General features: G+C 43.2%; 1 protein-coding gene across 1 annotated transcript in view; it reads left to right on the top strand.

Moving 5' to 3' along the window:
- The window catches only part of cdh13 (cadherin 13, H-cadherin (heart)), a 1,093,338-nt gene that overhangs the window by 457,745 nt on the left and 607,949 nt on the right, over positions 1–27,644 (top strand). The window contains exon 5 of the mRNA XM_072595947.1: positions 13,798–13,947. Within this exon, the coding sequence (XP_072452048.1) occupies positions 13,798–13,947 (150 nt within the window). The remainder of the gene's footprint in view (positions 1–13,797; positions 13,948–27,644) is intronic.

Here is a 27,644-nt window from a genome sequence, read left to right as displayed (position 1 = left end):
TTTGTCTTGAAGGAGTCATCTGTAAAGTTTACTTTCCTTCCACTTTCACCTCCCAACAAAATCATGCCCAGAAAATACTCACACATCAATAGAATTTGATTGTTTTCCCGAAGGTGTCCATTAACCTACATAATTCTGAGCTGCTGGCCACTGCATATTGCTGGAGTTGAGTTCCTCACAGGGACTGAATATCTACTTCAGATAAGAAGGCAATTCTCAGAAGAACAAGCCCTTTCTGACCTTTTATATGTTCTGTACATGTTGACATATGTGCATTGCAAAATTACATCAAAAGGTTGATTTTAAACTAGCATTGCTCAGAAACAAACTTGCCTAAGTGCAGCTAAGCTTAAGTAGTACACTTGCATTTGTGTCAAAATATTGTAGATTGAAGCCCAACCCATGTCATTGCTTTGAAAGAATATTTCCGTGTGACAGAAGGATTGCTACATTGTCGGTGTTAACTTTTCTATGATAAAAAAACTTTACACTCACTAAGTCCTGTTGTCTTGTTCAGCTTGAAGTAAAACATCACCACTGCCTGGAGACTGGGATGATAAAAATCCTTTGTTTCCATAAAACTTGGCTATGTCTTTCACTCTTGATTCAGTGTGTAAACTAAATAATAACAATTTGTTTTGATATAATTTCATTTATAGAGTAAAATTCCCAAAAGTACTTCATAAAAAATATTTAAAATGAATGTCAAAACAACATAGGAGACATTAGGATGGGTGGCCAAAGTTTGCCAAAGTAGTTGGTTTTAAGCACAGTTCTTTCAGGAGAAATCCAAAGCAAGTCAGAAGTGTTTCATGAGGGGGCTTCAGGGAATGGGGCCAGAAATTAGATAAGGAGATTGGATGGGAGAAAGATTAACTGCAGACCAGGGCCCCACCTTCTCTGCTGTAGGAGTGGAAATTCTATTTAGGGCAGTGAAGAGTAGGAGGCATTACTGCTATTATTCTGCCTCAATCTTGCCACGATCCAGCTTGTTTTGGAGGAGAGGCCAGTCCATTGTATCTAGTGTGCAGATACATCTCAGTTTAAATGTCAAAGTTGTTTCTCCAAATCAAAAAAAGGTGGTCATGTCTGTTCAGTCTTGTTGCCTGTTAGCAGGATTTACAGCAGCCAGCTGCAAAGGCTGTCTAATTTCTTGTCGGATGTGTGTACTCTGAAGACTTTCTGGCTAGTTGTCGATCAGCATTGGTGTTAAAGGGACACCTCAGCTCAAGTAAAGCTCCATCATGGGATCCATAAATAGCACAATCGTACTTCAGATCCAAAGCACCAGAAGGTTCAACATTTCACCATGATGAACTATGTCCGAGACTCAGATGGTGGCATTCAATGGACCAGCTTAATACATAGATACTTTCCATGTAGTGAAGGCTAAACGCACAGGTTAACAAACGCATTCTCTCTTTCTCTGCGTGCTCATTTTAAATTAAGTTAAAAATTACACCCCAGTCCAACACCAACACCTCCATCCCATTTTAAATTGGCACTGTCCCATTATACTTTTGGGAAAAAAAGCTGTCCTCCACTCAAAAAGAGTAAGACATAGGAGAAACACTGTGAACACATTGGATATCCAACCAACATGCCAATGTTTCTATTACTGTATCAGTCCCAACAACACAAATTTCTTGAATCTCCAGCTCCTTTTCTTTTATGTGGTATAATGTTTCTCTTTGGCTTGCTGTTCTATTCCATCCTATATCACATCTGGTCAGAAAGCTGGAATCATAGTGGAATATTTGCACAGTCACAAAGATATTGTAGACTCTCCAGCACAGTAACTAGTGGGACGTACATGATGACACAGCCACTCCATATTATTATGAAATAGCAGATGTGTTGCATCGAATTATGGGCTGTAATACAATCATTGCATTCAGATGATCTTTGCAAGCTGTTTGAGACATAATACTTCTTTGCTTTATGTCATCTGAATCATTTGATTATGCTGCATTATCTTATAATGCTGACAACTGGACTATTTATTATTCTGTATTTAATGCAGTTTAGCTTTGGTATACATGCTTAGCAATGGTATTTTGTGAATCTGAAATCGACTGAGTTTTACAAATACAGTAAACTATTTGAACATGTTTGAATTTAGTTTGCTATTTTAATCTTGTTTGAAGACTAACCTTTGTCACCCAAAGCAATTAACTTAGGTAAGTGAGCTCTCATCTCATTCATGATCTGATACCTGCTGTGCTGAAAATGTGTTGCTGGAAAAGCACAGCAGGTCAAGCAGCATCCAAGGAACAGAGGAATCGACGTTTCGGGCATAAGCCCTTCTTCAGGAATGAGGAAAGTGTGTCCAGCAGGCTAAGATAAAAGATAGGGAGGAGGGACTTGGGGGAGGAGCGTTGGAAATGCGATAGGTGGAAGGAGGTCAAGGTGAGGGTGATAGGCCGGAGTGGGATGGGGATGGAGAGGTCAGGAAGAAGATTGCAGGTTAGGAAGGCGGTGCTGAGTTCGAGGGATTTGACTGAGACAAGGTGGGGGGAGGGGAAATGAGGAAACTGGAGAAATCTGAGTTCATCCCTTGTGGTTGGAGGGTTCCTAGGCGGAAGATGAGGCGCTCTTCCTCCAACCGTCGTGTTGCTCTGGTCTGGCGATGGAGGAGTCCAAGGAGCTGCATGTCCTTGGTGGAGTGGGAGGGGGAGTTGAAGTGTTGAGCCACGGGGTGGTCGGGTTGGTTGGTCCGGGTGTCCCAGAGGTGTTCTCTGAAACATTCCGCAAGTAGGCGGCCTGTCTCCCCAATATAGAGGAGGCCACATCGGGTGCAGCGGATGCAATAGATGATGTGTGTGGACGTGCAGGTGAATTTGTGGCGGATGTGGAAGTATCCCTTGGGGCTTTGGAGGGAAGTAAGGGGAGAGGTGTGGGCGCAAGTTTTGCATTTCTTGCGGTTGCAGGGGAAGGTGCCGGGAGTGAAGGTTGGTGGAGGGTGTGGACCTGACAAGGGAGTCACAGAGGGAGTGGTCTTTTTGGAACGCTGATAGGGGAGGGCAGGGAAATATATCCCTGGTGGTGGGGTCCGTTTGGAGGTGGCGGAAATGACGGCGGATGATACGCTGTACATGGAGGTTGGTGGGGTGGTAGGTGAGGACCAGTGGGGTTCTGTCCTGGTGGCGGTTGGAGGGGCGGGGCTCAAGGGCGGAGGAGCGGGAAGTGGAGGAGATGCGGTGGAGGGCATCGTCGACCACGTCTGTGGGGAAATTGCGGTCTTTGAAGAAGGAGGCCATCTGGGTTGTACTGGTCCTCCTGGGAGCAGATGCGGCGGAGACGAAGGAGTTGGGAATATGGGATGGCATTTTTACAGGGGGCAGGGTGGGAGGAGGTGTAGTCTAGGTAGCTGTGGGGGTTGGTCGGTTTATAATAAATGTCCGTGTTGATTCGGTCGCCAGAGATAGAAATGGAAAGGTCTAGGAAGGGGAGGGAGGAGTCTGAGACGGTCCAGGTGAATTTGAGGTCGGGGTGGAAGGTGTTGGTAAAGTGGATGAACTGTTCAACCTCCTCGTGGGAGCACAAGGCAGCGCCGATACAGTCATCGATGTAGTGGAGGAAAAGGTGGGGGATGGTGCCAGTGTAGCTGTGGAAGATGGACTGTTCCACATATCCTACGAAGAGGCAGGCATAGCTGGGGCCTATGCGGGCGCCCATGGCTACTCCTTTGGTTTGGAGGAAGTGGGAGGATTGGAAAGGGAAGTTGTTCAGGGTGAGGACCAGTTCAGTGAGTTGAAGGAGGGTGTCAGTGGAAGGGTACTGGTTGGTACGGCAGGGAAGGAAGAAGCGGAGGGCTTTGAGTCCTTTGAGATGGAGGATGGAGGTGTACAGGGACTGGATGTCCACGGTGAAAATAAGGCGTTGGGGACCGTGGAAGCGAAAATCATGGAGGAGGTGGAGGGCGTGGGTGGTGTCTCGAACATAGGTGGGGAGTTCTTGGACTAAGGGGGACAGGACCGTGTCAAGGTATGCAGAGATGAGTTCGGTGGGGCAGGAGCAGGCTGAGACAATGCTTCGGCTGGGGCAGTCAGGTTTGTGGATTTTGGGCAGGAGGTAGAAACGGGCGGTGCGGGGTTGTGGGACTATGAGGTTGGAGGCGGTGGATGGGAGATCTCCTGAGGTGATGAGGTTATGGATGGTCTGGGAGATGATGGTTTGGTGGTGGGAGGTGGGGTCACGGTCAAGGTCAAGGGGGCAGTAGGAGGAGGTGTCCGTGAGCTGGTGTTTAGCCTCAGTGGTGTAAAGGTCGGTGCGCCAAACTACTACCGCGCCTCCCTTGTCTGCTGGTTTGGTAGTGAGGTTGGGGTAGGAACAGAGGGAGTGGAGGGCTGCACGTTCCGAGGGTGAGAGGTTGGAGTGGGTGAGAGGGGTGGAGAAGTTGAGGCGGTTAATGTCGCGGCGGCAGTTGGCTATGAAGAGATCGAGGGCGGGTAAGAAGCCAGCACGGGGTGTCCAGGTGGATGGGGTGTGTTGCAGGCGGGAGAAGGGGTCGTCAGAGGGTGGGCGAGAGTCTTGGTTGAAGAAATAGGCGCGGAGGTGAAGGTTGAAGAAATAGGCGTGGAGGCGAAGGGTGATGACTTTGCCGCATCTGCTCCCAGGAGGACCAGTTCCAAAACCGTACAACCCAGATGGCCTCCTTCTTCAAAGACCGCAATTTCCCCACAGACGTGGTCGACGATGCCCTCCACCGCATCTCCTCCACTTCCCGTTCCTCCGCCCTTGAGCCCCGCCCCTCCAACCACCACCAGAATAGAACCCCACTGGTCCTCACCTACCACCCCACCAAGCTCAATGTACAGCGTATCATCCGCTGTCATTTCCGCCACCTCCAAATGGACCCCACCACCAGGGATATATTTCCCTCCCCTCCCCTATCAGCGTTCCGAAAGACCACTCCCTCCGTGACTCCCTCATCAGGTCCACACCCCCCACCAACCCAACCTCTACTCCCGGCACCTTCCCCTGCAACTGCATGAAATGCAAAACTTGCGCCCACACCTCCCCCCTTACTTCCCTCCAAGGCCCCAAGGGATACTTTCATATCCGCCAGAAATTCACCTGCACCTCCACACACATCATCTATTGCATCCGCTGCATCCGATATGGCCTCCTCTATATTGGGGAGACAGGCCGCCTACTTGCGGATCGCTTCAGAGAACACCTCTGGGACACCCGGACCAACCAACCCGACCACCCCGTAGCTCAACACTTCAAATCCCCCTCCCACTCCACCAAGGACATGCAGGTCCTTGGACTCCTCCATCGCCAGACCATAGCAACACGATGGTTGGAGGAAGAGCACCTCATCTTCCGCCTAGGAACCCTCCAACCACAAGGGATGAACTCAGATTTCTCCAGTTTCCTCATTTCCCCTCTCCCCATCTTGTCTCAGTCAAATCCCTCGAACTCAGCACCGCCTTCCTAACCTGCAATCTTCTTCCTGACCTCTCTGCCCCCATCCTACTCCGGCCTATCACCCTCACCTTGACCTCTTTCCACCTATCGCATTTCCAACGCCCCTCCCCTATGTCCCTCCTCCCTACCTTTTATCTTAGCCTGCTGGACACATTTTCCTCATTCCTGAAGAAGGGCTTATGCCCGAAACATCGATTCTCCTGTTCCTTGGATGCTGCCTGACCTGCTGTGCTTTTCCAGCAACACCTTTTCAGCTCTGATCTCCAGCATCTGCAGTCCTCACTTTCTCCCTGATACCTGCTGTGTCTGCTTGTAAATCGGTCTGTGTGCTGTAACTTCACTTCCCCTGAGATATTTGAAAATTATACAGGCAAGGTATGTGTAAGACATGGAGTTTTACCTGCGATTTCTCAGATGAGGGGTTCCAAATCTTGGCTGGATTATCAAGGGAAATTTCAAGACTGAGATTTCCCAGTGAGAGGAAGATGCAAAATCAGGGTCAGTCAAGTACTGCCACATGTATCCGTTCAGTAAATTGGTCCCATTAAGGAATCTTTTACATATGTCATAAACTAATATCCATTACTTATAAATAAATCACAGTTTAAATTTATGATTTAAGTCAGTGGCAGTACAGTGGTTGAAAACTTCAATATATGTTGTATATTTACATAACTTAAATGTAGTGTGATTCTGTGTTGGCACTGTGCTGTATTGTGGTAGTGATCGCACTTCTATTGACCCCTTATTGTACAACAGTAGAGAATTTGAGGAAGATTGTTCTGTTTTCAGTTTTAAATTAAAAGGTTAAAAAAATGTAATGACATAGAAACCAAAATATAGACCTATTGAGAGAAACCACTGAAATCTGTGGTCCTTGGAGCTACTGTCATCATAACTTGGGCAGGATTACTCAGAAAACGTTGGTATTTAGGCTGTACCCTGCATTTGACCAGTTCTGGTGATACATTAGGATTATCACATGTTCTTGGGAAGAGTTTTCATAGGAATGAGGACACAGGAGGTGATCATTCAGACCCATCAAGTTTATTCCACCATTGAGCTTAGATCATGGTTAAAGTGTGCCCCAATTTTGACTCCTGACAGTAGCCTGCAAACAGATTATGACAATATCTGAGGAAGCGTTGGTGTAGTGTTAGTCTCAGTGTGCTAGTAAGGTAGAGCGACAGACTATTATTCTGAGGACTATGGTTTGAATCACACTGTCGAAGGTGTTGAAGCTTGAACTCAGCAAATTAAAACTTGTCTCATTGTGAGTGAAAGAATTGACAATTGTTGTTAAAATCCATCTTGTTCACGAATGACCTTTAGGCAAGGAAATCTGCATTACTTACCTGGTCTGGTCTATGCCCACAGCCCATGCAAAAATTAAAAATAATTGGCAGTGGAGGCACATGGTGAAGGCACCTGCATTGGAATGTCTACTGATATTTGTGGGGGCCACTTGAGGCTTAGGTTACACACAAAGTGTCAGTTGCTTAATATAGGGAGCCTTCTTGTAGACATTATTAGCCTATTTACAAGGAGGACCAATGGAGAATGAGTATTGTCCTTGATGGTCTCTGAGGATCTTGATTTCAGATGCCGTGAGGCAAAAAGATTCCTCGGTCCATCATAGACTACTGTAATTGAAGGCAAAGGGCTGAATAATATTTATCTTTGGCTCCGTTCACGTTGCATCAAATATCTTGAAGAGTTTTACGCGTTGAGACCTAGAATACTTTACTGCCCATTTCATTAAACTCGGCACATTAATTACCTGTCCTACCTCTATGGTGTCTCTCATGTCCAAATTCTGCCCTATCTTATGGACCATTGCCACAATGACTCAACGCTCAGCAGATATCCACCCAAAGATTGGAATCTCTTGCACACGTGCCATTTTGAAAGGCCACCGTGCACTCGGATAAGCTTCCTCAGTGAGGGGAAATGGAGGATTGCCAATCTAATTGCATTGCAGCAATAAAGCTGTGCTGGTCACTGCATATTGCTGACAGTGCCTTGCACATGGAACCCCTTGTCGTTGTTCCATCAGCATGCCACACACTGTACATGTCCCGAAATACATTGTCTAAACACCCTCCATTTCAGTGCTACTCTGTCCCCAGTGTACACTTCAGACTCACATATTGTCATTGTTCAATTGGGGAGCACCACATAAGAACAAGAAATGAAACAATTCCAAACCCAACCATGAGGTTTTATTTCCAGACAGGAAAATGGAAAAGTGGTGAAGCTAACAGAGGCTGAACTGCATGCCCACAATGCCAAACGGATTTAGCATCATGATTTAAATGTGCTATGGTCAATGATTTCCTGCTCTTCCATTGTGTCAATGAGGTCCTATTTGGCTTGAAACACTTGATGCAGCTGAGCTGTGTCATGGACAATGTCTGCTTCCTCCATCCGAATGCCCTTGTCCTCAATCACAGAAAACTGCTCCCGTTACCTCAATTCCTCTGCATCCAGGACATTGTCTTGTTGCCTGCTCTGATAATGTAGAGCACAGCATACCAGAATGATGTGACATCATATGCTGGACCCGACATTGTGTTCTGCATGGACAATCATAATACTTATGTGATAGAAAGAACCGGAACTTATGTGGCTCACACAGGACCCTTGGAGGTGAATGCTCATTTCCCATCAGCCAGCACTGGTCATTTTTACTGTCCCTGCTGCTGACAGATTATTGAGATGTGTAGGTTCCGTTTGCATGCACCAATGGAATATAGTGAATCGACTGTGACCAGTATCTGACCCATCAGAATCCTCCAGCTGAATGCATATAAAATGGGAAATGGAATGATTGCAAATCCAGTGTGCCTGGGTTTTGCAGACAGCCGTTTCATTTTGTTTTTTTGTCTGTATAACGAACATGGATCCCATAATTTAGACATCAATCTGACACTTACTCAGCCCACCCCGGGCATTGTTTCAGCCATTTTCTAAGAGTACTTTGCATCTGGGAAGGGAAAATTCTGGCTGGCAATGCAGATCGTGCCAAACATTCCCAGTACCAGACCTCACGGAGTCGACAGGTACCCTGATCCCTAGGACCTGCATGTTCCCAGGCCCCCCTGCTACACATGATGACCCTGACAGCCTCTTTTTCCACCCAGCCCCTCTGCCCCAGTGATTGGTTATTTTTGGTAAGATTATGAATCTGTTTTCTATTTCCTGAGGACTCTGCACCTCTACTTAAAATGCTGAATCTAATGGTGGTGACAGTTGCTATTTATAATGACCGGGTAGTGAAACATCCTGCCTGTCTTCAGTGCTGGTGTGCAAAAAAATGTATTGATGCTGTTACAGTTGCTATGTAGTGAATATTATGGGACCAGCGTCTTTTGTTTCACTGGTCAATTTGACCCAGTAAAATTCTTTCATTAGAGTAACACAGACACCCCATTGTAAAGGTAAGAATGATGGAAAGGAAGGATCAGTAAAGTTTTGGGTTTAGTGCTGCTGCTTGCAATGGAAAAAAGGTTGGCTAGTTTCATTTAACCATGGGAGTGCCACTGTGTCAATCTCCCAGTCATGGCCAAAGCTCCTGTCACGATTAAATCAAGAGGGTAGCAAGGGGCTGAGGAGGTATTCAATTTGGCTTATTCGTGATTCATTTGACATCCATTATCCTTGAGGCCTCACTGCTGGTGCTAAATGCTTATTAGCTTTATTGTCACATATACTCAAATGAGTACAGTGAAAAGTTTGTAAATCACCACTAACAGTGCTGTCTTCGGTGCAAAGGTACCTCGGTACAATCCTTCATTACAGAATAGAGAAATGAAGAAAAAGAGTTACATTCCAGCTGTATAACCACAGGGCAGGAAAACAAGAAGCAAAGTTAAAAAGGCGAGCATCACAGTTTCTCTCCAAAGGCTGTCTGCCGCAGACCAAAGCAGGGGGCTTCCATGTGGTCAAACCACTGGCTGCTGCCACGCTCCAATCTGGGAGCTGCTATCCCTACTCCTGCACCAGGCCACGACCCTCCTCTCCCCCCACTGGGCCGCTCCGGTCACCTGCATCTCCATCGCTTCGGAGGCTGAGACTCCGAGGCCGAGAGAAGGGATGAGAGGATGGAAAAAGAAGAGAAAGGGGCAGAGCAGAGGAGCTCCAAGTGGAACGTCCTACTCCACCGCCATCTTAGCAGAAGGTGGATGCAACTGGGAAGCTTTTTCATCCTTTTGAGAGAACTGCCCAGCAATGTTTGTCGAGTATCCAAGATCTGCAGATGGGTCAGTCATTCAGGCACTCAGTGCCCAATGTGGGGGAACCCTGTCATCAGGAATGAGGTGGGTCACTGAAAGCCACCCACCTCCCTATGTCTGTGAGCCCCACCCTGCCCTCATTCCCCCTTGTTCAGAAGGGTTGCAGTGCCTCTGATTGTCTGGAATCTCATAGTTGGAAGGATTCCTGCCCCTGGGCCTCTCAGCGGTGGGGAGTCTGATGGTGGCCAGTCCGGCACATTGGATTGTGCCAGGTCTCCTGCATGGGGCTATCAGGAGTTCCCCACCAGTTCTCCAACCTGTGAACGTGACCCCTGTTGGCCCCACAAAATTCAACCCAAAATGTGCCAGCCTTTATTCATCTCCGTCTAGAGACAATCCAGTGAGTCCTTGCTTCTTTTTCCATTCTCCATTTGGCATCCATCGTTTGTAAATTATTTGGAATCAGTCTGCATTATTGCATGTTTGTTGCTCAACTAACACAATCTAATTGCTGATTCATTAATATTCATCTGGAGTAAGGGAATAGGCACTGCAGTTAGCATGCAGTATAGATAATCAAGTAGTGCTGTTTGAAATTCTCCTGTATTATTCGGAAGACAAAGCAGAATTAGATCATTCACTCTATTGAGTCTGCTCAGTTATTCCATCAGATCATGATAAATTTGATCATTCTCAACTCCAGTTTCCTATTTGTCCATAAACCGTGATTCCCTTACTGATTAAAAACCTACCGCAGCCTTGAATATACTTAATGACCCAGCCTCAACAGCTCCCTGCGGTAAACAATTCCACAGATTTTGAGAGAAATTTCTTCCTCATCTCTGCCATAAATGGGCAACGCTGGGATTATACCCTCTGGTCTTAGACTCTCCCACAAGATCCCTCAGAATGCATTGCAATATTTCTGATAATATTGTAAATAGGATAAGGTAATGCCTTTTTTACGTGAATGAATTACGTGAAGTAAAGGCTAAGAGCTCCAAGTCAACTTGCTCAGGAGAGGATGCATCATGTATTTTTGGAATCGCTACGTTGTTTTAATTAAATTACTGGCTGAAATTTTGCTTCCATTCATAACCATAGTAACTTGTCTAAATTGCATCAATGAGCATTTGTTGTGCAACTGCAGCTTTCTAAATAACCCAGTGACAAAAGCAAGCTTTGAATCGTGAAACAAAATCTTACATTTATTTGGATTTCTAAAATCCTCTTCAATGCAAGTTTAACCAGGAATCATGTTGACAAACTTTCATCTTAAATTTCTGGTTAAAAGGTTTATTGATAATTGTGTAAGAAGACAGGGCATTACTGTACATCCATATTCTTTATAAATAGGAGAACTGTCTGTCTGTCCACCTATTGGACTTTTGTTTGTATTTGCACTGAAAAATCTAAATGAGAGGTCATAACAATTACACCAAAAAATACATGATTTCTGGCTGTCCATTTAGTAAACAGCAAAAATGATATGTTCAGTTTCCTTTAACGGCATTTGGAACTTGGCACCAGTGTTTGAATATTCTTGTGGAATTCAGTACCTATTAGCTGATTATTAGTTTGGCCAAGCTAAATGATTACACATTTTGGATTTGAGGTCTCTGCGAGCATATGCTTCTGGAAGAGTATCTTATTATTCAAAAGCACGCATACTTACAATCTTTTCTCAGCAAAATGCTTTGAACAGTTTTGCAATATTCATGTATGTTTGAAGGAAAGCCTTCATCTCAATTTTATGCCTAGAAAACATCTTTGTGGAAAATAGTCTGGATGTTTTGTACAATGCAGTTCTTCATTACAATCCAAAAATGACCAAAGGCATTAGGTTTGCAAAGGGATTCTCATTAGTGTCAGTAGTGTTGCATTTCTAGATCTGAGAAAGATGCCAAGTACAATTTTTAGCAATGCAGAATGAATGCAAGTTGAAACGATCATGCATATTGCATAATAAATGAGCTATTGAACAACACATTTTGTAAGATTAATCTCTTCAGAATCAATGCTGAATAGAGATATTCTGTCAAACACTTGGTGGAAGTTTAGTATTAAAATAAGTGGCCAATACAGCACTTCACTGTATTTTAAAATCCTTCTAAATTAATACAATTATAATCTTAATAAATCCTTGAAATTCTGGATGTGAGAAGGAGCACAATTTAGCCTGACAAAAATTGTTCACTGAGTACACTTACAATAATTATTCTGTCACAATAAACAAAAGTAAGGTCAATGGATTTTAATTACTGTGTGCAGGCAATTGGAATACTATTATAGGAAAGAAAACAATTTAGATTGCCTTCTGCCTTCAGCACTGATTTGTCATCACATGGAACAATTAAGGGTCTGACTAATCTATTGATATTCTGCTTTTGTGATAGAAATGCTACATTTCACATTTCCACATTTAAGCTGGAGTGAAAAAAAGTAGTAAAACACATTAACATTACTCATACCTGTGTCACCATTTTGATGGTTTTATCAGATCTCCTGACGTTAACTTACTATAAATATCACAGGGAATGGATGGAATTTGTTGTGACACTTCGGTTGCAATATCAGTGTCGTACAGAGTTCTGAAACCTTCTCCAGTAATGCTTTAAAATATTTTTGCTGCTGTCCATTGCCCAGCATAGTCATTTTGCTTTGAGGTTGATCAGTTTAAAAACTGGCTTTTGAATACCTGAACTTACCCATTTTCAAAGCCCCAGCAGTGTTCAAAGCCAAAAGCCACTGTTACTGACATAAACACAGATAGTACTTCAGTTACTGACTTTGTATCTTTTATGCTATTATGTAACGAGTCATGATCTGGCATTCAGCCCACAAAAAGGGTTGAGAGGATTTGAGTTCTACAACAAATTTTGTTCCCTTTAGCAGACCTGCCCCCAATACAGGCCTCCCTAGCCTCAGGAATGTTGAAGTCCAATCTTTGATACAGTGGACAGAATCCATCTCTCCTGGAAAACAAGTGGAAAAGTGATTGGTTGGCACTGGGTTAGTTTTTAAGTAGGAAGGCCCACATTCCTTCTTCCATCTCCTGGAAGTTAAGTTCTTCTTTAACAGAATAAAACATAGAATACCTACAGTGCAGAAAGAGGGCATTGGCCCATTGAATCTGCATCAACCCTTTGAAGAGCATTTTATCCCTCCACCCAGGAGGCTCCCTGCCTCCATTCCTGATGAAGGGCTTTTGCCCGAAACGTCGATTTTCATGCTCCTCGGATACTGCCTGACCTGCTGTACTTTTCCAGCACCACTCTAATCTTGACCCTTTGAAGAGCATCCCGACCCAAGCCTAGACCAGTCCTATCCCTGTAATACCATATTTCCCATGGCTAATCCGCTTAGCCTGCACATCCCTGGACACTACAGGCAATTTAGCATAGCCAATCCAAGTAACTACATCCTTAAACTGTGGGAGGAGGCCTGAGCATCCGATGGAAACCCACTTTGATGCCAGGAGAATATGTAAACTGCACAAGACTTGAATTGAACCTGGGTCACTGGCGCTGTGAGGAAGCAGTGCTAACCATTGAGCCGGCTTGACACCCCACTCCGTGAGTTTTTAAACAGTCATTTAAGAGCCGCATCCTACCTGGGCTACAATTAGTTCAACTCCACAGAGGCGACAGAGAGTTGGCTAGCCAGTAAAAGCTGGCAGTCAGCTTGGGAGGGTCAGGTCTGTCTCTGCATCTGCACAAATGTGTGAGTGACTGAGGGACCAAACCTGGAGCAGAAACTGAGAGCAGCAATGGTGACCTCCTGTTGTGGTGCTGTTGAGCTTTGGAGATGCTCTGTTCTATGTTGGGAATGATCTCCTATTCTGGAGACCTCATTTTGTCAGTCCACAAGAAACCTCGTGGGCTTTCTTAGGTCCTTTGAGGATTCCCTGCTGGAAACTCTCCTGCTTTCAAATGGTAGAAAGGTAGAAAGAAACTTCAAATAAGTCTGCAATGGAAAAAAATGAATACGTAGAATTGTGAAATCTTAAATTAGGTCAGACTACATATTGTGTTATATGCTGGGAGCATCAATGGTTTGTTGCTTTTCGATTTCTAATGCAAAATTTATTAATTTTCCGGCCTTGTGTGATATTATTATTTTCCAGGTTATAACTGACAGGCAAGATGGCATAAAATTTCAACTTCATGGTAAGGGTGTGGAGGAGGAACCAAAGGGTGTTTTCAATATCAATGACCAATCTGGAGAAATCATTGTCACCCGTTCACTAGACCGCGAGAAGATGGACTTGTATATTGTAAGTATTAACCATGAGTTTTATTTTCCTTTTAAACGGGAGCAGTTTCTGCTATTTATGAAAAATTCACAACAAACTAATTCCCTTCAGTGGAAGAGGTTAGCAGACAGTGGTCCAATAGTTGATATCCAAGACATGCATTTTTAGCCGAATTTAAACTGCAAAGGTATTTATTAGAGGAACTATCTGTCTAATATTTGGGTTATGAAAAGTTACTGTGAACAGTCAGATTGTAGTTGGATGCATACTTGAGCCGATTTTAATTCAGCTTGTGCAGTTCTGCTGCAAGAGCTGGGTCAAGGTGATAGGGATTCATGTTGTATTTCTGATGCTTTCCATTCCCTACCATTTTAAGTTGCGTGAGTTCAGACAAGAGGTCTCTGACCCTAGAGGAGTGGAAGTCTAATTTCAGTAACAGAACTGCGTTCTAATTATAATGTCATTGATACATTCGCCTTCAGTTAGCCATGAGCTTGACCAAGCATTAACCCACTTGGTCACTAACCTGCAGTCAGCACTCTGATGAAAAGAGGCCTAGCGGTGAGCTGAGCTTTAAAGAAGTTCTCCCCTTGGCTTATCTTGGGACTTGTCCATCCCCGGCTCCTCCCGCACATCCCATCATGAATTTATCAATTTTCTCACACTTGGTCCCCATATGGTTCCAGTGGTTGCAATCTCAGGTGCAGCATGGAACTCACAACACTTGCCTCCCACCTGTCAAGACAACTTCCATCATCTCAGTCCGAGGAGTTAACGTCTCCTGCATTTGATGCTTCAAGAGGCTCAAGCATTCGGTGCCCACTTGAAGACAATGATTGAGAGATTGTGGGAATGGGGTCAAATGTCAGCAATTGGTGGGTAGTGGAGGTGGTTGAGGGTGAGGCTGACTGGCCTGTGAAGCTTACTTCTCCTTTCCCTGATCTTATACGAGCACTAACAGAACTGTAACTTTGGTACGTTAATGAGGAACCAGGCTGCCTTATGCAGAAAACCTGTCTTGGAAATCAATGGAGATTGCCATGGCTGTGTACTCTGGGGAAATTGCAAACCACCGTGTAGACACACAGATACACAGGAAAAACACACACCCAGGCACAGAAACTTGCATTCACACACACACATATGCAGCAAATTGACAAGAAATGAGAAATCTTTTAACAACAGAGTGACCAAGAGAGAAGATGTTGATATAAAAATCAATTAAATGATGAAACTACATAGCTGTTCTCGGAACTTGTATTACTACTCTCTGAAGGTTTTTTTTACATCCCTATGCCGTATGTTAATCCAGGCCCTGCAGTTTTGTTTCCCCATCCTCATCCCAAACCAAGCCTTTACATTTAAAAAAGAATGTTTTGTTGGTGAGTATTACATGTGTTGAAATGCCTTGTATTATCTTCCCTCACATCAACCTATCTTGTGGGCCTCTGTCTCCTTCCACCTTCCCTGAGCTTTTCTGTCATTATATCTGTATCCCTAGGGGCTCCACTCAGGTTGATAGGGAAAGGTGCTACACATATTCTGCATACTGAGTATGGTTTTATGCTTCCTGGCTTTGCACAAACTTCCATTCAGCTCCTCGCTGCAACAAACTCCTGTCTCCCAGGGTGATGAATGGAACTGCCCAAGGAAGCAAATACTTTGTCAAAAATTTCAAAAATATTACCGGCTTTTACATGTGAAATATTCAAAGTCAAGAATCTGACAGATACCATGACCACTGGATCCTTTCATTGCGATACCTGTTGGGTCTCAATTGGAGAGACAACTTGCAAGTCATCAATCTGACAGCATTGGCAGATATTTTTTAACAGTCTCCAGATGTAGGCTTAATGTATTCATGAATACCATTTCCCAACTCCCCCAGAATAATAAAAGTGACAAATAGGAGCTTAACATTTTCAGGGTAAAAGATTCTATTGACGCAATTATCATGCATTTACATGAAAGTAAACTGGAGCACTCAGAACAGTAGGGTGCCACTTGTGTCACATCACTATCAAGCAACAATGGCTTTCGGTCCCAGTGCACCAAGAGTCATTTTATTGATTACCATCCCTCAGATTCTCCTTATTGCTGTTCACAGTTCTGGGTAAACACTCTTGCTGTTTTTGCCGATAACTCTGCGTGTGTGCGTATGTTACTGAATGTAGAAAATAACATGCCATTTCAAAATAAGGCATAATGCATAATCTAACACAAACTGGTGGAAGTACCCAATGGATTAGACAACATCTGTGGACAGGAAGACAGAATTATTGTTTCAAGTTGATGACCATCAGAACTAAAAAGGATTTTTCCGGTTTTAAGTGGATCCAGAGGGAAAGGAGGTTACAATTGAATGGAATGCAGAAAAGATTAAATGTGAATCACAATGAAAAGTAATGTGAGAAGTCAAGACACAAAAGTAAAATATTTCAGGTACTTGAAATCTGAAGCAAAAATAGAAACCGCTGAACATACTCAGGAGGACATGCACTATCTATGGAGGTTAGGGTTGAGGAAATGTCAGTTTTTTCTCTGAATATATCCCTCATTTTCTGTCTTTATTAATGAAACAAGGGATGGATTTTGAAAAGGTGCAAACAGCTTAACCGAACTGAGTCATCATTAATTTCTGTCATACAAACTAATAGATAGATGTCATAACCTGAAAATGTTGAATACAGTGTTGAGGACACAAAGTTGTGAAGTGCACAATTGAAAGATGAGATTCTGATCTTTAAGATTAGTTTGGAATAGTGTAGAAGGCTGAGGCATAGAGTGGGAATGGTATGGAGAGTTAAACTGATGAGCAACCCAGAATGTTATGGTCATGCTTGTGGAGTGAGTGGAAGTAATCAGCAAAGTGATTACCCAGTCTGCATTTGGTCTCCAACATATAGAGGAGACCAAATTGAGAGCAAAAAACAAATGCAGTATACTAAGGGGGGAATATTTGGAGGTCTTAACAATAGGAAGAGAAGATGTAAAATAACAATATTGCAACTCCTGCTCTGACATGAAAATGTGTTGAGGATGAGATAAATATTGTATTGGGAATGGTCCTTTCAGAGTATAGGCACTGAAGGAGCAGATCAGTTGGTTTGTTACTGAGTTTGGAGGCTGATGGGTTACGGAGTAAATTCAATGGTTGCTCTGAGAGGGAAGGACAGGAGAAAAAAAGAAGTGCAGAGAATGGAATGGCCACAGTTGCTGTTAACCAGCATGATGGTGATTCTCAGTTGAGGAAATGGAATGGAATAATGCAAGCATTCGTGTTCAAACTGGCATCTTCGGAAAACATAATGAAAACAGAAAAATTAGAATAAATGGAGAAACTTTCTTATCCTCCTTTCAATGTCATATGGTGTATTCATTGGTCACAATGCATCTCCTTTATATTGGGGAATTAAATATAGATTGAATAGTGACTTTGCAAGTTCAGTCTGCAAGCATGACCCTGAGCATCTGTTAGCCTGTTATTTTCATTCACTGCCCCGTTCCCACTTGGACTTTCCTGACTCTGGTCTCCTCTGTCATTCTCATGACGGTCAGCAACAATTTGAAGAGCAGTGTCTCATCTTTTGATTGGCCACCTAACATTTTTTTGTGTTCAACACGGAGGTCAAAATTTCAGATTCTGACTCCTCTGTCCACTTCTTAAGACAACAGTTGTTAACATTTCTTCTGTTCTGATTTAGGTATTTCTTTTAATTTTGATTTGGTCTCATCCGTCTGTTCCCTGTGACCCTTCCAAACCCTTTCACGTTTTGATGTTAGAATTGCCCTTTACAGGTTTTGCTTGGGAATATTCAATCAGCCAGACAGATGTTTTCCTGGTAGTGGAATAAAAACAAAATATAATTTTAAAAATAAAAAAAACTCTACTCACAATGATGTCTTCATATTCTCTCACTATAAAAGCAATTTAAAAAAATAAAAGTATACAAAATATAACCATGGGTGATTTTCAAAAAAAATTAAAAGATCAATTAGTCACATGGGTATTTACCTGCGCTGGAAGGAGAGAAAAAAAATTCAAAAATACAACTGACCTGGGCCCCTCTAGTGGTACAGTGGTAGTTTCCCTCCCCCTGGACTGGGAGGGCCAAGTTCAAGTCCTAACTGCTCCAGAAGTGTGTAATAACATCACTGAACAGGTTGATAAGTAAAATAGGTTAAATTTTTAAAAAGACGACCCAATGGTGGTGAATAGCTTTTAGAAAAAAATAGTCAAGGTTATTTGGTGGTGGGAAAGTTGCTCAGTTGTGTTTGCTAACACTTCTGTGCGTTAAAAAGGTAAAGCAGACCCAGGGTAGGGTGCTGTGGCACTGTGTTAGGGTCACTGCCTCTGGGACATGGAGTGTAATAACATGTTTGAAGAGGCTGATTTGAAAATAAATAAAGCAGGCTTTATCTCATCTCCAACTCTATTTTGATTTAGTCCCTTCCTTCTTTTCCCATCTCTCCCTCACTTTTAATGGTTTGCACAGCCCATGGGGCTTTTCTTGTAAATATTTAATCGGCTATGTGGGTTATTATGGACAAAGGCAACCCTACTCAAAACATATCAAGCACATAGCCTAGACCCTAACTTTTATCTTCCAATTTTAGATTAGATTACTTACAGTGTGGAAACAGGCCCTTCGGCCCAACAAGTCCACACCGCCCCGCCGAAGCGCAACCCACCCATACCCCTACATTTACCCCTTACCTAACACTACGGGCAATTTAGCATGGCCAATTCACCTGACCTGCACATCTTTGGACTGTGGGAGGAAACCGGAGCACCCAGAGGAAACCCACGCAGACACGGGGAGAACGTGCAAACTCCACACAGTCAGTCGCCTGAGGCGGGAAATGAACCCTGGTCTCTGGCGCTGTGAAGCAGCAGTGCTAACCACTGTGCCACCGTGCCACCCACAAATTTGAAAGCAAGTGGAAGGAGCAGCATTCCAGTTGTGATTTGATTTGTCAAGCTCCTAAGCTTTCAGCAAAACACTGTTAATTCTACACCACAGTTAAAATACAAGCAAAAAGAAAATTGGCATAACCATAACTCTGTTGAACTACTTAACAGAATAACATATATTTCAGCAACTGCTCCTCAGCTGTTCCAATACAGCAGCATCCCATAACCACAGTCTTGGCAAAGGTAAACTCAATAAAACAGATTTCCCTCACTTGCTATCTCAGTCAGTCCAAGATGAGTAACACCAACCTGAATGAATTGAGCAGCAGAGAGAGAGAACTCAAGCTTTTACAGCAGCAGATAGAGAGGTGTATCTAGCAGCTTCAATTCCAAACACCCCAACGTCAACAATTGAGAGCAAAGCTAACACCCTGAGTCTGTGTTAGCTTGACTGTACTCACTCATGCTTCTTTTGTCTAATTTTTTTTAAATCCCAAAGGTCTTTACTCTGCTTTCTATGCAGCGGATACCTCCAACACCAGATTGACAACTCCCCACTTCAAACAAAACAGGACAGAACAAATCCCTCTTAAAAGCACATATCATCATAAGGTGTTTCACTGATGGTGATTAGTGTTTGAAAAGGAAAACAAAAAAAGTCACGGTGATTTTGGTGGTGAGAAAGTTGTTCTGTTGTGTATGTGGTAATTAGAAGAGAAGATAAAGTAGACCTGGAAATGAATTTGCAGAAGTCTCTGTCCTGGGCTGAGACTAGCCATTTATAGAATGAGTAGTGGCTCTATTTTGATTTTCAGCAATAAATGATGTTTTTTTCCAGTCTGGCTTGCTCGGTTATTACATACCATCATCTCTTTTATAACTTAAACTATCCTGCTTTCCAGGCAATTGCAGGCCTTCACTTTGTTGTTCTCCCACCTCCCTCGTCCATTTTCTCTGTATTTGTATTATTCTTGTAAAATCTCTACGTTTCTCTTGCTTTGACGAAAGGCTATCAAACTTAGCATCTGAGGATATAGCACAGTGTGAGCTGTGTGGTAAAATAGTGAAGTATTCCCTGAAACATGTGCCAGAAAGCCTGTGCCCATAAAGTCTATGTCATAGTATAATCACCACAGGAATTCATTTTCATTCTGTGAGCAGAATGTACCAAGAACAGGAACATTTGCCAGTGCACATTAGCATGAGATGCTGTTTTAAAATATACAATTTCCATTTTAATTCCAGTCCCCTGTTTTCTCTTATCAATACAGGAGCAACATTTATGTTTCAGTGATTAAATAACCATTCCTTTCACCCCCTGTGTTTAGTTTGCTCATTGTTGAGAAGACTGTAATTGTCATTTGTCTTTCTGCTTTTCATAATCAAAAAGACATCTAACCTGTGTCTGAGGATAATGTAGATTCAGACCTGTCAAATCAGACAGGATTCTATATCTGTAATTTATTTTTATAAAACCTTTATTCTTCTTGCTGCACTTTAAGTACCAGCAAAGCAGCACCACACAGCATTAAGTGGACATTGCATTACGGTTCCAATCGGGAAACTTTAGTAATGGAACACAGTGACTACATTTGTTCTTGGAACCACAGCAATATTTTGTTGCCTTGCTGTGGTTGTCTTTCTTACCACTGTCATGCTCGAGCTGCTGTAGTACCATTTTGTTTCTCATCTTTCTCATGAACATTGTTACACTTGTTTGCTTTCTTACCATTTGTACCATCTGTTCAAATACTTTATATCACTCTCTCAGCAAAGGATTTCTTCTTTTAGTATGATTATTGGCTGACCGGAGGCAATCTTGCAGCATAGCTGCTGTTGCTTCTCATCCATCGAACATGGAGCAGTCTAAAGGTGGCAAGCAATCATTAAGACAGACAACCCTGGGACATCAAGTTCTGGCTGAGACTCAGGCATTTGATCACATGAACTACCGCCCTAGCTTATGTTATGCTTGAATGTAATTTTATTTGATTAAGTTGACGAAAACATAAGTTCAATACGCAGAGTTGACACATGGCATGTTGGATTGAAGTTATGACTTAGCAGAACTGAAGTCTCTGGCCCAGAATTGATTGGAAACATAATGATAAGTTCATGGCACCCACTATTACCTATTTGTTTAAAGTGTTGTGGTGAGGAAGAGATGTAAAGCTGGATTTGCGACCCCTGAAAGGTTCTTATGCAAGTGGAAGGTTGGCGTACCATTATTGGTTGCCATTTCATGGGCACTGTACTTGGTGCCAAATTGCCCTTCTCTGTCATGGTTTTATTTTAATATTGCAAGTGGCTATCTCAGGAGTCCTGCCCATTGGTGGGCCAGGTGGAGCTGTTAAATGAAGTTAGTGACTGCTTAAGGCTTCCTCTTCCTACCTCTGCTCGGACTGTAAACACAGCAGGAGACACCCTCTTCATTTGAGCAGCCCAGCAAGTTTCGCTGCTTGGATGGGTGGCTGCTGGAGGCAGTGGGGATGTGAGCGGGGAGTGGAATTGGGAGTGAAGTGTGGGAATCAGGGAAAGGGCACCTGTTTTAACAACCTTTGCCCATCAGTGACTTGTGCAAGGTCTTGCCAGCCCTGCATTGTCCATCCATTGCTGCCCTTCTCACTGCGGTCCACCAGCCTGGCCCTAGTGAGAATGTAGATTTACCTTATAGTATGAGCTCTGTCACCGAACACCACCTTTGCTGAGCAGGCAGCATCCACCTTTCCTGGTGGCACAGGGGGGGGGCTTCCTCATCAGCTGGGTGGACAAGGCCTGCATTGAGCCAATTAACATCTTGATGGCTGAGAAATGGCTGTGAGATGGGTTGGGTAAGTTTGCTGCTGTTTTGTTTTAATGCTGAAAAATCTTTACCTCAGTCTATATAGTCTGGCTTATGAAATGAGTTGCATATCGGCATAAATTGCTGAACTCACTACTATTAAACTGACAAAATAGGACTTTATCATGAACCTGCCCGTGACTTCCTCAGAATTGTTGGACTTGTCCTGACAATACAGAATAAATTCACTGCAGAAAACCAGAGTTGCTATTTCATGGTGTGTGATTCCTCTTAATAGCCTGACGGTGCCATTCAACCTTGGAAATCCCAAAGGGAACAATTGAAACTGTGGACTCACATTTCCTGTAGATAGTAAATTGTTCCTTGTGGTATTTTGTTATAAACTTTACAATTTAGTTTAACCTCTTCTTTCCATTTACTGTTTGCTCTTTCTTAATCCAGTCTTCCTTTCCTTCACTGTTTCTCTTTCTGTATCTAAATCAACTTCTACGATTTAATTGTTTCTGTTTCTTTCTCTAGCTTTACATTTCATTGTTTGAGGAATTGGACCGGTGGGCTTGTTATACACAAAAGTTGATCTTGTTAGGAGTTTATCAAGTTGCATCTGCTTCAATCTATGGCACAAATAATAGGAGCTAATGGATGCGGAAAACTATTTGAACTCGTGTTGCTCACAGTAAGATGTTTGTCTCCGGCAGATTCTGTGCTACTATATCATGAACCTTGTTGCTGCGGTCTATTAACCTTTTCATTGTTGATGGATGGTTAGGTGTTGCCATTTTGACCCATGGTCACAAATGGCACTATGGTCATCAGTGTGTCCAGATCACAATACAGAAATGCTGCAGATTTTTGCGAAAATACCGGTGCTTCAAAATTTCAATGAAGATGAAGTTGAAGCCTCAGTGCACAATGGTTATGTTTGAGACAAAAGGAAAACGCAACAATTAACCGTTCATTTCTCACCTCATTAGCTACTGTGAATGGCGGTAATGTTTTGACTTTTGGGCAAAACCTATTAAAATAGTTTTAATTTAATGATGAATTGTAGCATTTTAATGTGGTCACTAAAGTTGATTCTCATGGAAATGAAGTTGAATCATCTGGATGTCAAGACTAATTATCAGTTCACACCAGTGATTGCAAACAATACTACAAGGGCAACCTGCCACTTGGAAACAATAATTTGAAGTGTTATGTTGATTGATATGTTTCTACTGTGCTTAGCACTTTTTAAAGATCTTTGTTTTAATTGTAGTTAATTAGAAATAATCAAAGTTAATTAAAGTCAATGAATTTCATTTCCTGCTGGAGCTGTGTCTAAAAATACCTGTCAGCAAAATCAGTGTTCATTAAAGCAGGAGTCTTTTAAATTTAATCAAACAAGTTAATCAATTATTTACTGTATCTACCAGCATTAGACCTCACATTATTGAAGAACAAAACATTCTCTGAAGGGACCATATCACTAAATAGTTAACAACTTCTCGGTGAGATAACTTCATTTTATATGTATTTTTTGTAGACTAATTGCATGGCAAGATTCAAAAATATATGTAGCTTCACTTTGACGTTGACTTTTCTTGAGAGAAGAGGCATTTTGATAATGTTTGCACTATTCATAACAAAATGGTTCATTTTTTTTTCAACCCAGTGATCCCCATACCATCTAACATGATCAGAGATGACAGATGTTCATATCTCCCTCCTCCATTAGGAAGTCAGGGAATATGTCATTAGCCAAGAGTAGTTGGAATGTGGAACTTAAATTTGAATTAGATTTTACATCACGAAGACGTTGGCATTAATACCAAAGTGCATTCAGAGGAATCCAAGTAGAAATTTGAGAAAGAAAGGTGGTAAGGGAGTCAAAGGTTTAGCTATAATTTTTATTTATTCATGGCATATGGGCTTTGCTGGCTGGGTCAATCCATCCCTGCACTTGACAAGCTGGTGCTGAGCTGCTGCCTTGAACATCTACAGTCCCTTTGATGCAGGTGCAACCACAATGTCGTTAGGGAAGAAGTTACAGGATCTTGATCCAGTGACACTGAAAGAACATTGGTATATTTGCAAGTCAGGATGGCAAATCACTTGAAGGTGAATTTGTAGGTGGTGGCATCTCCATGTACCTGCTGCATTTCTCATTCTAGATGTTAATGGTCACAGTTTGGAAGGAATAGTCTAAAGAACCTGGGGGTATCATGTCGGAGATGGTACACGCTTTTTTGACTGAGTATTGATGTTGAAAAGGAGGGAATGTTTGTGCCAATCACATGGACCACTTTTCTTGGATGCTATCAAGTCTCCTTATTGTTGTTCACTCTGCACTCATCCAGGAAGGTGGGATGTTTTCCATCGCAACCCTGACATATGCCTTGTAGATGGTAAACAGGAAGTCAGGAGGGAAGTTACTCTTTCTGTTGAATGCCTAGCCACTGATCAGCTCTTGTAGCTACAGACTTTACGTGCTAGTCCAGTTCAGTTTTAGGTCAATATTGATCCTCAGGATGTTGAGGGATTAAACAAGGTAATAGCATTGAATGTTAAGGGGAGATGGTCATTAGCTGGCAACTGAGTGGCATGAGGTTAGCGGCTATGTCCATGAAGCTTGGACATTACTGGTGATCCCAAGTCACGCTTTGTGATCTTTGACATGCCCCCTCGCAGAGAACTTCTTTTATGCCTGGATGAAGTAAGTTGGGTTGCAGGTGGAGTGGTGCATAATTACTGGCATTAAGCGGCTGAACTGCCTGCCATATTTCTGTGCTGCAGTATGGAGTTCAGTCTCACGTTAGAGTGGCAACTCCTTATAAAACTGATGATCTTCTCATTCCCAACGCAACTGATTTCTTTAAATGAGATTGCCAGTTTATTATTTGCAATTTCCATCCCTAGTCCACTCAAAATTGGGCCAAGATTAGCCAAGCTCATTTTTAAAATGATATAGTTGTTAGAGAAAAGTGAATTTTAATTTAGCAAACTGAATCAAATGACTATGGTGTGCCATTCACCACCATATTGCCTAATCTTTTGAACTGCTTATTTTTATGATGTAGGGTTTGACATTTGATTACATTAGCAAGAAAGTTTAGTCTGCCCTATTCTTCAAGCTGGGAGCAATAGAATAATGAGGCTACTCGTATGGAGAAAAGAAAGTGGGTGATGCCAGAGTACCAAGCAATTTTAATTACTGGAGTAAGACCTTGTATAGTGAAGGAAGAACAAAATGAGTATATAAGGGCAATTGTGCAATGAAAATCTGTGGAAGTTATCTTTCAGTTGGTTGTAAAGTGACAGGTAGGTATTTCTTTATTTATTAGATACTACTTTCTACATTAATTGAACTCTCTATTAATCTCTTCATATTACTCTTCGGTAATCAGTCTTAAATCTCCAACTAAACAGTCACAAATCTGCCCTCGTTATCTACTTCTGACATGTCCTTCTAAGCATTTACAATACCCTATCTACACTCCCTTCTGCTGTAGTTGAACAGATTGTCCAAAAGGATTAGTAATACCCATTCAGCAAGGTTGAGGCAGGCTGTTCCTCGGTCTTTGAGGATGGGTTGAAGTTTCAGGATCCGTAGTCATCAACTTGGGCTTGCCGTCTTGTCCAAAGCTGTTTCTGGCCTTTGTATTGTCACACTGAGGACACCTCTCTGGTTCTGGTCAGTCTGATGATGCTCATCGTGAGCTTCAAGGAGCTGAGATTCTGTGCAGCTCAGCTGCCAGTCGAAGGTGCTGTCTGGAGATGCATTTAAAGAAATGTGAGCTGGGGACCTTTTATGCTCCTCTTTGTGCCCTTCTCAAAGATTCTGTGACCAAATCTAGGTGGGGCATGAAGATCCAGTGAGTTGGCTACTTCCTATATTTGGATGTCACAGAACATGGTCGAGAGTGTGGTGCTGGAAAAGCACAGTAGGTCAGGCAGCATCCAAGGAGCAGGAGAATCAATATTACGTCGATTTCTCCTGTCACAGAACATGGTTTTGAATCTTCAACTGGAAAAGGCTGTCCTTGTCACGCTGTTCCTCTGGCCTCTCCCTGAGCTGGGTGCCACCAAATCTGTGTCACATTATTCTCACAAAGGTGTAAATAACAGTCTGTTCTGAAACAATGCGGCAGTTAGCACCTGGCCAGGCAGTTCCAGGCCTGTCTGGTTTCAACAGGAAGTTGTTTGTCTAAAGCCTGGATACATGAATAATGTCTGTTCTAGCTTGGCAATTTGCAAATTGCAGAGTCTAGTTCGGTTTAAACTTGGCTACCACATTTCCAGATTTTATCTATGCTCATGGAAAAATGTCAATTTTTCTGTAAGAATCTGGAGTTCATGGGTCACCTAAACAGAACTTGCGTTCTGATGCATCCACAGAGATCAGATAGCTCAGTTGTCTGGATGGTTGTTTGCAATGCAGGATGGTGCCAACAGCAAGGGTTAATTTTGTGCTCTGGCTGAAGATACCGTGAAGGACAATCCCATTCAGCCTTGCCCCTTGCCTGAAGTGTGGTGATCCTCGAGTTAAAGCACCACCAATCATCTCTCTCTCTTTCTCTTGAGAGAGCATCCCTGTGGTCCTCAGATCATGGCAAATTGTTTTTTTTAACGTAAGTCAAGAACATTCTTGAGAAATTTGTTTTGTTTTAACCTTTTAATGCTATTGAGAAGTCCCAGGTTATACCCTGGTGCCGTAAATCATATAGTACAAGGAATGGTGTCAACGTTACCTGTCACACTCATTCTTTCACTTCTATTACCTAGCAAATTATAATTCTTGCTCAGGGCACAAAAATGATGACAACAGAGGTACAAAAGTACAAATTAAAATGAAATGGATAATATTGTTGCAAATCTCCTGTACAGAGTACATGTTCATTCAAATAACATCAGAGATAAAGTCTGTCTTAGACAGGCCAAACAGAATTCCTGCCCAAAATCCACAAACCTGACTGCCCCGGCCGACCCATTGTCTCAGCCTGCTCCTGCCCCACCGAACTCATTTCTGCATACCTTGACACGGTCCTGTCCCCCTTAGTCCAAGAACTCCCCACCTACGTTCGGAACACCACCTACGCCCTCCATCTCCTCCATGATTTTCACTTCCCCGGCCCCCAATGCCTTATCTTCACCATGGATATCCAGTCCCTATACACCTCCATCCCCCATCACGAAGGCCTCAAAGCCACCTGCTTCTTCCTTCCCCTCCGAACCAACCAGTACCATTCCACTGACACTCTCCTTCGACTGACTGAACTCGTCTTCACTCTTAACAACTTCTCCTTCCAAACCAAAGGAGTAGCCATGGGCACCCGCATGGGCCCTAGCTATGCCTGCCTCTTCGTTGGATATGTGGAACGGTCTATCTTCCGCAGCTACACTGGCATCACCCCCCACCTTTTCCTCCACTACATTGATGACTGTATCGGTGCTACCTCGTGCTCCCATGAGGAGGGTAAACTTTACTAACACCTTCCACCCCCACCTCAAATTTACTTGGACCGTCTCAGACTCCTCCCTCCCCTTCCTAGACCTCTCCATCTCTATCTCGGACGACAGACTCAACACGGATGTATACTATAAACCGACTGACCCCCACAGCTACCTAGATTACACCTCTTCCCACCCTGCCCCCTGTAAAAACGCCATCCCATATTCCCAATTCCTTCGCCTTTGCCGCATCTGCTCCCAGGAGGACTAATTCCAATACCGAACAACCCAGATGGCCTCCTTCTTCAAAGACCGCAATTTCCCCTCAGTCGCGGTTGACGATGCTCTCCACCGCATCTCCTCCACTTCCCGCTCCTCCGCCCTTGTACTTCACCCCTCCAACCGCCACCAGGACAGAAACCCACTGGTCCTCACCTACCACCCCACCAACCTCCAGATACATCGGATCATCCTTTGACACTTCTGCCACCTCCAAACGGGCCCACTACCAAGGATATATTTCCCTCCACACCCCTATCAGCGTTCTGGAAAGACCACTCCCTCCGCGAC

Source organism: Chiloscyllium punctatum, chromosome 26 (assembly GCF_047496795.1).
Source record: "Chiloscyllium punctatum isolate Juve2018m chromosome 26, sChiPun1.3, whole genome shotgun sequence".
Lineage (NCBI taxonomy): Eukaryota > Metazoa > Chordata > Chondrichthyes > Orectolobiformes > Hemiscylliidae > Chiloscyllium > Chiloscyllium punctatum.
Note: the sequence above shows the minus strand (reverse complement) of the source record. Positions and strands in the feature narration are given on the sequence as shown.